The sequence below is a fragment of the Colossoma macropomum genome, unplaced genomic scaffold, assembly GCF_904425465.1.
Source record: "Colossoma macropomum unplaced genomic scaffold, Colossoma_macropomum, whole genome shotgun sequence".
NCBI lineage: Eukaryota > Metazoa > Chordata > Actinopteri > Characiformes > Serrasalmidae > Colossoma > Colossoma macropomum.
The window spans coordinates 22,175,165-22,188,598 of NW_023494800.1; the positions used below are offsets into that span (position 1 = coordinate 22,175,165).

General features: G+C 38.5%; 2 protein-coding genes across 2 annotated transcripts; both read right to left on the reverse strand.

The window, feature by feature from the left end:
* Positions 1 to 488: 488 nt before the first annotated feature.
* Positions 489 to 1,427, reverse strand: LOC118820569 (olfactory receptor 8U9-like). The gene is made up of 2 exons (XM_036588927.1): positions 1,076 to 1,427; positions 489 to 946 (listed from the first exon to the last, which is right to left on the reverse strand). Exons 1-2 carry the CDS (start codon positions 1,425 to 1,427, stop codon positions 489 to 491), a joined length of 810 nt encoding a protein of 269 aa, XP_036444820.1.
* Positions 1,428 to 4,907: 3,480 nt separating this feature from the next.
* LOC118820100 (olfactory receptor 52D1-like) lies at positions 4,908 to 5,861 on the reverse strand. The gene has a single exon (XM_036588232.1). It carries the CDS (start codon positions 5,847 to 5,849, stop codon positions 4,908 to 4,910), a length of 942 nt encoding a protein of 313 aa, XP_036444125.1. The 5' UTR covers positions 5,850 to 5,861.
* Between the last annotated feature and the right edge of the window lie 7,573 nt (positions 5,862 to 13,434).

Genomic DNA, 13,434 nt, shown 5'->3' on the forward strand with positions numbered 1-13,434 from the left:
GGAGAACCACATTTCTTACATTTACATTCAAACTTTTGTAATAGCTTAAATATCAGGCTTGTATACAATACAAACAGGTACAATTGATGTTGGCTTACAAATTAAAATTACACAAAAAAATGTTGTCATTTCAGTGAAATAAACTGAAGTGGCAAAAACAGTAGCTGTACCCCAAAGAAAGTAGCATTAAAAAGAAATAAGGACCATATATGTAGCTCTGTGGGTACTAATATATCTGTAAAACTACAATCACCTGGCAGTGTGTCACAGTCCACGTTCTTTCACCAACAGAACGGAATGAAGTAATAGAAAAATAACTATTAGTGAATGACTAAAATGCAGCAGCTTATGTGTGGTCATTTGAAAAGACTTATAAAAATGCACATCAACGTTTTATTTTAGTACAAGTAACTACTACAGTACTAACCACCTCTGTTTAAGGGCTGTACATTGACAGAGTGTAATCTGTTTTTAATGGAACATCCTCATCATAACTGCACCTTCTTTGAGTGTAGAATCTTTAACATAATGTGTCTGATCTCAGTACACTGCAATGCATATATGACAGGATTCAGAATGCCTGGGCCGATGTGGAAGAGCAGCGCTGCCCCTTTCCTGTAATCTGCATAACCAGAGAAACGATGGAGTATGATCATAATACAACCAGACAGCCACATGATCAAATAGACAGTCAGGTGTGTGCTGCAGGTTTTCAGAGCCTTGCTGTTCAGAGTTTTGTTTTTACTGTTAATACAGACAGCTGCTATTTTGGAATAAGTAAGTACAATACTTCCCATAGATGAGACAAGTATAACTGTTGTGCATGCCAGGCCATATACGTTATTAATGGAGTCATTCTCACATGACAGTTTGAACAGCGATGCATTATCACAAAACGGATTTGCTATTCGTGTTCCACAGCGATTCAGCCTTATTGTGAGACCTAACAAAATACCTACAAAGACCATTGCCACACCCCAGGCTGATGCAGTCAGTTTAGCCACCATTTTAGTCGTCATAATAGTTGAGTAGTGCAGTGGATTACATATGGCAACGTATCTGTCAAAGGCCATAGCCATGAGAATTGTGTGAGAAGCAGTAGCGTGCATATAGTAACAGAAAGCTTGAGCAACGCATTCACCATAACTGATGTAGCGTTCAGAACTTGGCCTTAAAATGTCCACCATTATCCGAGGGATGACAACAGAGTTTCCGAACACATCGTTAAAGGGAAGGTTACAGAAGAGAATGTACATAGGTTCATGTAGGCTTCTTTCCATTGTTATGAGCAGAATGATTCCAATGTTAGATACTGCAATGAGTACATAGAAAATCAAGAAGAAAAGAAATGTAGGATAAATGTATTGCTCAGAGACAACCAGTCCCTCCAGTTGTATAAAGGGGCTATTAAATGTCAGGTTTTCCATTGAGAAGCGATATGACAGCTGATTGCAATAAAAAAGCAGATGGTGGTTAGAAAAGTCAGATCAGCACAATCATAAATCTTTTAGGGTGTCTTTAAATGTACTTTTCTAAAATGAAAATTAGTATATATTGGTACATGTCCTTCATCACAATAAAAAAACAGCTTACTAGACATTCACTCTATTAATATAATTTACCTGTAATGAACAGATACATATATATAGGCTATATCTTCCTGTGTGATTAAGAAGTTATTATATGGTATAAGAAACAGTTGGTCAGAAAAAATAGCTCAGTGTTATTTAGGTGTTACATTAATATGAGCAAAACACAGTATTGACTTATTCATTGTCCTAGCAAGTGATCTTCGGAAACTGATTCAAAACAACATAACAATTATGTTGTGTCTGACCACCCATCCTTTTATTAACCTCCTTTTCTGGTTGTGACAAGCTCACGGGACTGAAGGAGCGTCACAACAACAGTTTGTTGTCTGCAGTGTGTACCAACCTGGATATGTAATCATGTAGTTCAGTGTTTGTCATTCTTTGTCCTGAAGGAGCACTGCTCGGCATAGTTTAGTATTTTCCCTGATGTGACATATTCAGTTCAGTTTCTTTTAGTAATGGCTTCTACTTAGATAGTGAATTTAGATTTGATTAACTAGATTTGAATCAGTTTTAGTGGAGCAGGGAAAACATGAAACTATACAAAGCAGTGGTATTCCATTCCACGACCAGTTTTTCAAACACACTCTGTGACTAGTACCCTGTTGTGATATAAAACATAGCATATTATCCACATACTTCATGCAGTTTTTCTGTACAGAACAATTACAACAGTTAACTTTTGTCTTACACTGTAAGTGTTTTATATCATCTGATTCAGCACAAATTCATTGGGTGTTTTGGGTCTTTCAACATCAGACACCCTCTCTTGTGTTCAAGTAGTAGTCCATGCAGTCCATGGTTCACCTTTCTTGATCCACAACCCTCTATAAGTGTTTTCTGCTGCCTCTATGGCTACATTCACATTACAAGCCTCATTGCTCAAATCTGATTTTTTGCTCAGATCTGACCTCTGACATTATGGTTCACACTCGTTTAGGTAAGTGAATTAAATCTATCATTAATGTGAATGGTCTGAGTGTTCTTATTAAGGTCACATGGCCATGAATTGGATACATATCCGATCTAGGACCACATATGAAAGTGGCTCAGGTCAGATTTGAAAAGTTGTGTGTCCACACAGCATCCAAACATCAAATCTGAGTTACATTAGGGCATAAAACTGGATTTATGCCCCTTGAACCTGGTAATGTGAATGTAGCCTTTGATGTCCTCGATTGCCTTTTTCTTTGTGATTCCTCTGAGACCCAACAGGCTACAGGCCTTGCTGCGGGAGTGTGCTGCAAACCTCTACAGCCTACTTCAGTAGGCATACATTGAGCTCCCCAGCCCTGTCTGTGGCACTCCAGGACCAAGTCTGAATATTTTTGTCTCTCTTCCGCTTGTTGACCTCCTCCATTCGGTCTTCACATGGCATAGTCAGCTGCAGCGTGACCACGGTTCTTGGTACTTCAGATACCAGGATGTAACAACAATGTAACAACAGGCTTGCCACAGTTTTCCTTGCAGCCATGAGCTCTAGTCAGTAATACCATGTGTTGTGGATTTGTTTATTCTCCAAATACAGTGTTGAAAGGAAGGTTACTGAAAAGACTGTACATACATGCATGTTAGACTCCTTTTATTGTTACATACCATAATGAATACATAGAAAATCAGGAAGTATAGTAATATAGAATATAGGTTTTGCACAGAGACAGCCAGTCACTCCAATTGCAAAACACAACTATTAAATGTCTAGATTCCCACTGAGATACAGTACAACAACTGTTTGAAAAAGGAGGCAGAGGGAGGTTAGAAAGGTCAGTTCAGCACAAACATAAATCCTTTAGTGTATCTTTAAATATATTTTTAAAGTAGATTTTACTTTTAGTAAATATCTGTTTATCTGCTCATTTGCTATATTAAAATAGTTTACATTTAATCCACATACCATTAAAATTGTCTTGATGTTTTGGACTACCAGACTTCTATCAAATGAAAGTAAAAGAAACAAGATATACTCATGTTTTAAAAAGCAAACGCAGGTGATGGACAATTGCAATGATTTCAGGTGGACACACCAATTTTTAACATGCTAGGGAAATGTAGAGGAACATCAGAGAGAAAACCCTCCCTACAGCTATTAAAAGACTCCTTTTTGCCAGCAGACTGAACTCTAGGGAGAAGACGATCAATAATAAGTAAATCGATCAACAGTACAAATGCACGCACAGATTTAGAGGAAGGTGGAGAGAGGGGAGAAAGAAATAAAATGGTGATATCAGAGATTTTTTTTTCACCAGGTTCATCACTAAATGTTTTTGTTTTGCAGCAAAAGGAAAAATAAGTCTGTATATTACAACTGAAGGTGATTTAAACTTGTATTTACTGTACTATCACACAAGTGTATAAAATTATAAAGAAAGACATGGTGGTTGGTGAAGGTCTTAGAGAATTGCTGAGATACACTCAGCCAAAGCTAAGGTCATGTTCATTTTAACTGGAGCTAGTAACGAGTCATAAATATAGGTTTAGAGCTTTAGAGCCTTTAGTAGCCCATCACTATATCCATTCATTTCATCAGTGTTTTAGTTTTTGATCATATAATCCTGTATATTTAGCTCTCAGTCTCTCATCTTAAGCAAATCCAGTTCTAGTAAAATATATTTCATACAGTTTTGGGCCACTTACTAAAAAAATGCTACACTTGGCCAATTCGTTCTCTTTGTCAATCTGGATTATTGGTTCATATTAATGAATCTTACAAAGGTACATTATCATGCTGTATATCCAGATTAAGCCCTGCTTAAGGTTTCCCTTAAAGTGTGGCCTACAAATACTTTGTTCTGCTGTTTAGCGTTTCTGAAGTTCCTTCAACTAGAAGTGGGTACATTTGGTAGAATTATACATAAATAAAGATAATATTTCAGTGGTAATTATCTCAAGTAGCAATTACAGTAGCTTTACTCCCCAAAATAGTAGAATAAAAGTATCAGCACAAAATGTAGTTCCATAGATTTAAGACTGCAGTTTCCTACAGTGTACAACAGTCCAGGTTCCTTCACCAACAGGACGCAGAAAAAAAAAGAAATTTGGAACTGATTATGAATGACTAAAATGCATTAGAGTAAAACTTGTTTCCCCACAAATATAATAAGTAGTGTAAGTTTCGTCATTTGAAAAGACATGCATACAAGTAACTGAGTAAATGCAACTAACTACTTTCCACTTCTTTTTAGGGGCTATACATTAGTATGTGCAGCATCATCACATATAAACAGGCAAAATTAGAACCACTTTGACTGTTATTATTTCAATGTCAAGTCAAACTGAAGAAGAAATCCTTTCCTTTTTAATACTACATGAACATTATCATCGTGACATCAGTTTTTTTGAGCATAGAATCTTTAACATAAGTTGTCTAATCTCAGTGCACTGCAGTGCGTATATTACAGGGTTCAGAATACCTGGGCCAATGTGAAAAAGCAGCGCAGCTCCTTTCCTGTAGTCTGAATAACCAGAAAAACGATGGAGTATGACCATGATAAACCCAGACATCCACATGATCAAATAGACGGTCAAGTGTGTGCTGCAAGTTTTCAGAGCCTTTTTGTTTAGAGTTTTGTTTTTAGTAGTGAGACAGACAGCTGTTATTTTGGCATAGGTAAGTGCAACACATCCCAAAGAAGAGCCAAGTACAGCTGCTGTGTATGCCAGGCCATATACATTATTAATGTAAGGATTCTCACATGACAGTTTGAAGAGTGATGCATTATCACAGAATGGATTTGCAATCAGTGTTCCACAGCGATTCAGCCTTATTGTGAGACCTAACAAAATACTCACAAGGAGCAGAGCTGCCCCCCAGGCTGATGCAGTCAGTTTAACCACCATTTTGTTTGTCATGATAGTTGTGTAGCGCAATGGATTACATATGGCAACATATCTGTCAAAGGCCATAGCCATGAGAATAGTGTAAGATGCAGTAGTATACGTGTGGTAACAGAAAGCTTGAGTAACACATTCACGATAACTGATGTAGTGCTCAGACGTTGGCCTTAAAACGTCCACCATTAACCGAGGGACAACAACAGAGTTTCCGAACACATCGTTAAAGGGAAGGTTGCAGAAGAGAATGTACATAGGCTCATGCAGGCTTCTTTCCATTGCTATGAGCAACACGATTCCGATGTTGGACACCATAATGAGCACATAGAAAACCAGGAAGAAAAGAAATGTAGGATACAGGTTTTGCTCAGAGACAATCAGTCCCTCCAATTGCAAGACAGGACTATTAAATGTCAGGTTTTCCATTTAGAAACAATATGACAGCTGTTGAACTAAGAAAGCAAGTCGAAGTGTCTCTTTAAATATATATTTTTAAAATAAATTACTTTTAATAAAGATCTAGTGCCGATCCTTCATTAAAATAAAAAAATATATATATTTTCCTTTATTAAAACAGACTGTATCCCTCTGGTGATTAAGAAGTCTTTCCATAGTAGTAGAAAATAAAATGGTGGGAAAAACACATCTTAGCTCAGTATTATTTCAGTGTTACAGTAACATTACAGTACAGTAGCAAGACTCAGCACTGATTTTCAGTTTCCATAAAACAACAACCATATTATATGCCTGATCAACCATCCTTTTATTTGCATTCTGTACTGACTCATGGGACTTCTGATGGAGTGTGGTAACTGAGGTGTGGTGACTGGAGCACGTTCCAATCAGATGTGCAGTCATGTAGCTCAGTGGTTCACTGTCTTGGTCCTGAAGTATCACTGTCTTGTATAGGTCAGTATTTTTCCTGCCCTGACACATTTAACCGAAACTGACATTGCACTGAACTGAAAAGTTTTTTAATTAGATGATTTGCATCATGGTTGGGGCAGTGAAAACATGAAAGTATGGTAGTGGAATTCAGTCCCAGGACCAATGTTAAGAAACACTAGCCATGTTTACATGCAGCCAGATAATACATTAATAATTTGACTCATAGCTCAATCAGAATAGAATACATCCATGTATACACCTCAGTTGCAATAGACTAGTCCGATTGAGGCCATTCGGAGTACAATTTCTGTCTGATTGAATGTGGTGGCTAATCCTGTAAATAATCCGTTAAATAGAAGAACAATTAAATTCCCTGTTGGAAAGTTTAAGTATGCTCTGTGCATGTGCGTTCGCATAGCTAAGCATGCGCAGAATTTTAGATTGGATTACTCGTAGTGCGAACGCAAATGGACATTTTTCAATAGATTGTGCAGTAGAGGGTGCATATAAACACCTCAGTCTTAACATATAATCGGAATGTGGTCAGTCGGATCGGCAAAAACCTTTGTATGTGAACACAGCCACTGATTTAGGTCTCTTTAAACAGACTCGGTTACTGGAACCCTGTAGATCTTCAGTGTTTCAGTTTCTTTGGCCTTCATGCAATGTAAAACATAGCATTTAATGATAGGACTTTTTTAAAACACAAAAATGCTATAACACACACACACACTACCCAGTATTTCTGTACTGATTTGTTAACTCAAAATGTTTAACACTTTAAGACTAAAGCCTAGAAGTGGCCACCTGGACATATGGTTCCTTTTATATGTAAGGTACTGCCAAAGTACACTATCTACAAATGTTTTAGTTCATCTTATTCAGCTCTATGTGTTATAGGTCTGTGACCATTTTTGACTGTAGTAGGCATTTTAAGTTTATCTTAATGGTAACATATACTGCTGTCTAGCTGTTCAGGACACATCACACTCCAGACATTCCTCAGTTGTTACCAGCCTACTTATCAGTGCCCTCTAAAAGCATGTTTATTTTTTCATTAACCACACTGAAGAAAATCTAAATTTTCATTCACTGGTAAGATTAAATGCTAATATAGCAGTCATGTTTTGAAACGTTGTACGGGAGGGCCTCCAAAGCTAAATCTGCTGGATGGTGTATTTAAATCTCTGATTTGCTGCCAAGTGATGACATGTCAGCATGGCTGCTGCTAATTGTTGGGCTCTAGAGGTGCTGTTCCTTTTGGAGCTATGGGAAGGGAGATGCACAGAATTGGTCACTACCAGGGGGAGTTGCCTTTAAAAATGATGCATCCAAGAGGAAACGATTGTGCTTTGCTTCTGATGCAGTTTCCATTGTTTTCCTGGTTCCCTGACCAGTTATTGGAAAAACTTCAGTCATGAGCATTGTCCAGTGGCCCTTGTGTCAGATGTTGTGCAGTGTCCTGTGGGATACAGTTTAGAATCAGTTGTGGGAGTCAAGTCACCTATTTACAGAAGCTATGTCTGAAGGTTTTATATCTGTCACTGAGGGAGAGCCAGAGGTCTGTTCTGAAGGACACTGGTGCTCCCCAGTCTTTGCTGCTTGGGAGAATCTATTTGCCAGATTATACTTCTGTCTTAATAGAAGGTGTTGGGAGAGAGTATGTCTCCGTACCATTGAGTATTTTTTGAGTTCAAATGGGCGTTGTGCCTTCCCTGGCTGTTAAAGGCATTAGCTTGTTATTAGAAAATTATCTTGCCAGTGAGCAGGTTCGTATTACCTTGGTAGTGAATGAAACATCTCTGTGATGACAATAAGATAGAGGCTCTTGAAAAGGAGTTTTTAGAAGTTTTTTTCTGCATGTGTCATCACCTGTACAAAGTAACCAGTTAACTTCAGTAGACCCAAGCTGAACCACCTAGTGTCTGAGGTAGTAATGTTAGAGATGTCATCTACAAAATCAGACAATTGTGGGATTGGCTGATACTATGTTTGCTAGTTTACTTGGGGAATGTAGTGGCAAGCAGATTGATAAAGAGGTACTGATTGAGGAGCAGAGGTGATTCATGTACATGTACTGAACAAGTGCCAGCACAGGTAAGGTAGTTGGATGACCCAGTGTATTAGAGGCTCCATGCACAGATAAAGATAATCAGAGGCCAGAGTACTTACAAGTGCTCTTCTTTTATTAAAGATTGGTACACATTATTTACCTTGTGTGAGAGAAAAAAAGCAAAAAGGTAACAGAAACAAAATGATTAAAAGAATTTACGGGTTAGAACAACCTCACTGATAATGCTATCAATGATCAACAGTTCTAGTCACAAGGAATACTAGCTATCTGAGGATTTTAGGTCAGAGCTTAACAGGGCAACAGCTCTGCATCCTCTCTCTCTGTGTATGACTCTCTCTCCAGTACCATGAATCCCCCCCCTCTAAATCTGGTATCCCCTCCTACACCTGGTCAGGAAGATACCACATCTAAACAAAGATGGGGTAACACAGATTCGTAATACAGAGCAAATAAGTCATCGATTCCAACATGTATATTAGTTCATTCACGGCTAGCAATGCTGATGTAGTGTGTGTGTATATATATATATATATATAGTTAGGTACCTTTAGGACCACAATTTATCAATAACATGCTTCTAGCAAAATTTCTCTCTTTTACAGGTTCTCCCCCTCCCATGGGCCATGGTGGATCCTCCCAGGCCTAGCCAAGGGGGGGGGGATCCACACTCAAGTGTGACCAGGTTCGATGGAGAATAGGCTGACATGGGGATTTAGATGAGGCACAAATGTCACATCCGTTGCGGCTAGGCCACACCACCTTACGGGTAATTATAAATTATTTCTCCAAGGCCTGTCACTTAATACCCGTGATGATGTCAGTTAAACCTGACACATCACCAAGCACTTACAAACCAGTAAGAATATGTATATATCGTGATTGATTATTATATTGTTTGAATGTATACTTACCTGTAGTGAGTCCAGGTGAAACCAAGTTTCCTGAGTCCGGAAAGCGGAGACGTCTCTTTCTAATGTTGGCCACCAAAATTTGTTCCGGACTAAAGCTACCATCCTCTGAATACCTGCGTGAGCAGAACTGGGAGAGGTGTGTATTATTTGTAACAAATGAGAGCGAATACTCTGTGGAACAAATACCTTGTCTGGTGGGAATTCAGTGGGTATGGGATGGTTGTTGTGGGCTTCCTGTATTTTCTGCCGGAGGAATTATAGGTTCCTTTCCCCTCATCCTTTGCTCTGGCCCGTAAAGTGGAGATAAGGCATCTGCCTTGATGTTCTTGGGTCTAGGTCTGTAAGTCAAAACGTTTAAAGAAGAGAGCCTGTCTGAGTTGAAGTCTTTTAGCTGACTTAGAATATTTAAGGTTTTTGGGTGAGCTGCGTGAAATTGGGCACCCTCAGCATTGTAACATGGTAGTCGAATACGCTCTGGTTCTGCCCTGCCATGCCGCTGCTGGATGCCGCCGACCGTCAGTACTCCGCTGCTTTTGCTGTCCTTGCTGATCGCCGCCGCATCGCCACCTTGCTCACCTCTTTGGCTGCCTTCTCAGCCATCGCCTTCCTCAATCAGCTGGTCTTCTCTTCTCCTTCGCCGTCTGCCACAGAGTTTATCAATCTTCTGCTCAATCTTTTCTAGTCCTGACACTAGTGTAGTGTGGTACAAAGGAAAAGTCAGGATTAAGCCATAAATTCTGCTCAAAACTGTGCTCTTTTATTAAAGAACAGGGCAGAAAAGCCACTGAAACACAATACAACTAACAAGGAGATGACCAAGAGCCATAGGCTCCCTTCCCAAGGTGACCCCCCCTTACACCAAACAACCCACATCTCCAAACTCCCCATGTCACATAGAACACATGCACATACATATATTCAAACAAACACAAACAGCAACGACAGCAAACATCTATAACAAGGATGGGGGGGGGCACACAGTGCAGCTTTACATACCACAACCGTATGCAACAAGGAGCAGTTGGCGGCTGCCACAATGTTATCAGCATTCTAGCAAAAATGTAAATTTGGCTCAGTATGTCCAGTATCTAGCAGCCCAGGCACTTGTTTTACTGTTAAGAAATAGATCGTTTAATTGCCTTGTAACATCCATTCACTCTTTGTCCTGGTCTTTCTGTGTTTGCCTTTTTCTTGGTTTCCTAGTGCTGTGTGTTTGTGTTTATCTGCCATGTGCTTTTGTTGTCATGCTGGCTCCTCCCCTGTCCTGCCCTGTCTTCACCTGTTCTTTGTCTCCCAGCCCCGCCCTCTCATTGGTCTCAGGTGTTTCTCATTTTCTGTTAGTATTTATACCCCTGTGTTTGCTCAGTCCCTTGGTCTTGCATTGTGTCTTTATACCCTGTTGCTGTTGTCTGTTTCTCTCATTGTTGGTTTTTGTTTCTTGTTTAGTTCTGTTTACTTTGTTTGATTTCATCATGGACACCTGTGCTACTGTTTTTGGACTCTGAATTGTATTTTAAATAAAAGCAACTCGCATCCTGCCCCAATGCCTCCTACGTTACATGCCTCATGTCCCGCATTAGAAGCAAAGCCTCCTAACTCCTGCCAAAGCTACACCTAAAACTTTCAGTATTTTTTGGGCTTCAGAATCTATTTTTTTGTTGTCCAATGAGAGTGCATCTGATTCAGTCTCTGAACCTTTTATTTGAAATGTTTTGGTCTCACTGCTGAGGGAAGAGATCAGATTATAGTTAAAATACTCAGGGATACTCCAGTTTATTCTCTAATCAGTTTTGCCATTTTCTGACAGCTGCTTATGGGTCTGATGGGTGAATATAAGGGATTGAGTTATGTGTTTGTGGAGTTCTGCTGCACATAGTTCATATTCAGTCTACTTTAGTGACAGGCATTTCAAGAGTTAGAATTTATTTCTAGTTTCCAATGAAAGGTGATCACTTTATTTTATGGAATGATTCAACTGGTAGGAAATAGAACTCTTTAATCAAAGTTGTAGATGAGCCTGAATGTTCTCCTTTTAATTGATGAGGATGTTTCCTGTGTGCCATGACTCGATCACAGTCACTGAAATTTGCAGATCAAATACACTATTACAGAATGTTTATGGGCTCATTTAAATCTGAATCTGAGATGCCAACTATATGTGAAATTGTACCGTTTGGGGATTTATTTGAAAGTGAATCAAAAGAAGCAGATAGTGAGTCAGTGTCAGAATGTTTATCAGAATGGGTACTGATGTGAAAATGGACATTTAAAGAAAATGGACTGCAGTGTAACTCAACATGTTCCTGTTAGCTATTGAAAGCAAAATCTAGTCCATGACCATGTACTGTCAGGACATTTAGAAGTACAAAAGACATATTGGATCGTACATTATTTTTTTTGGCCAGGTTTAAAAGCTGACATATTGAGGTACTGTTGTGAAGAAATACATGTTATATTGCTGAGGGCATGTTATTGAGAATGTATACATACATACATACATACATACATACATCATCTAAACCGCTTATCCTTCTGGGTCGCGGTGGGGTGCTGGAGCCTATCCCAGCTGTCATTGGGCAGAACGCAGGATACACCCTGGACAGGTCGCCAGTCCATCACAGGGCATATTGAGAATGTATTTTCTATAAAATTTTCCATATCAATGGTGTGTTGTCATTACAAGCGAAAACAGAGTGGTTGCTTAGTGAAGACACATGCTGAATCAGAATCAGAATCACATATACTGAGCTGCGGCAAAAATATCTGGCAAAGAGGAGCAACGCTTTGCCAGCAGCTAGCCTAACAGCTAACATCACTGCCTCTTGTTTCACATTACGTGATTATTGTCTGTGCATTCTGTAATGCGTCCATGTACAAATTTTTAGGTTCTCAAAGAAAGGCTGCCATTTTAATTAATGATAATGTATTTCTAGGTAAATACCATTATTTTTTGGGAAATATACCCTGAAGTTATTTCAGGTGAATACAACTTTATGCAGCATGGGTAGGGAAACGTAACATTACTGGAGGAAGGGCGAGAAGAAAGCCTACCTCACACCTTTTAAAATGCTTCTTCTTGCAAAGAGGCTGAACTCTGTGGGAAAGAGAAAACCAATAATAAGTAACCAACACAAATGCAGGCACACACTGAAAAGGAGGGGGAAAAAGAGGAGAAAAAAATTAAAAATGGAGAAATTAGAGAAACATTGTGAGCTGTATAGAGCTACGTAAGTATTTTTTTGTAAGTTCATGACACTACATTTACTGCAGCAAAAGAAAGAAACAGTAACCTGTTCTGACTTTGTTACAAATTAAATCGTTTTCAAGATGTTGAAAGATCATTTGACAGCTTATGCTGAAGCAGTTATTAATAGTTTCTTTTTCTTTTTAATTATCACATTTTGTATTGAAGTATTTTGCTCAAATAACAGGCCTGTACAATAGAACCTAAAATTTCATAATAAGTCAACATAACACTGCACGTTGTTGCTTGAATGATTGAAAATTAGGACAAACTTTGGCCTTAAAACATAAAAAAATGTTTAAATTATTGCTATTTATTGCTGCATTGTTTTTTTTTATTTTGCTCTGTTCCATGCACTTTTTTCATGCAACAATATTGAAACATTTGTCACTGAAAAAATGAAAAATCTGAAAAAAGTAGCAATAACAGTGACTTTCCTGCAGTATACAGCCAGATGCTGTCACCAGTTGGGCCCAGTTTCCCAAAAGCGTTTTATTGTTTTAACTGGTAGAGAAACTGTTCAGTGTGATGCTGTCTCTACCATATAAGAATAATCTTTGTCCTAAGATGCTTTTGGAAAACTTTCACAGAATGAAATGAAAACAAAAAAACATTTGAACTTACTCTGAATGACTTAAATACAATAGAGTAAAATTTCTTTGCTCACAAATATGATATTAGTATATAGTAGTATTGTCATTTGAAAAGATTGAGAAAAATACAGATCCAACCGAACTTGAACATGTAACTGAGTAAGGTCTGTTTAGGGACAGTACACTGACAGCATTTGCAGCATCATCACATACAAATGGTCAAAACTAGAATCACTATATTACTACAAGGTCAAGACAAACAGGAGAAGAAAATCCTTTATTTAATAGTACATGAACATTC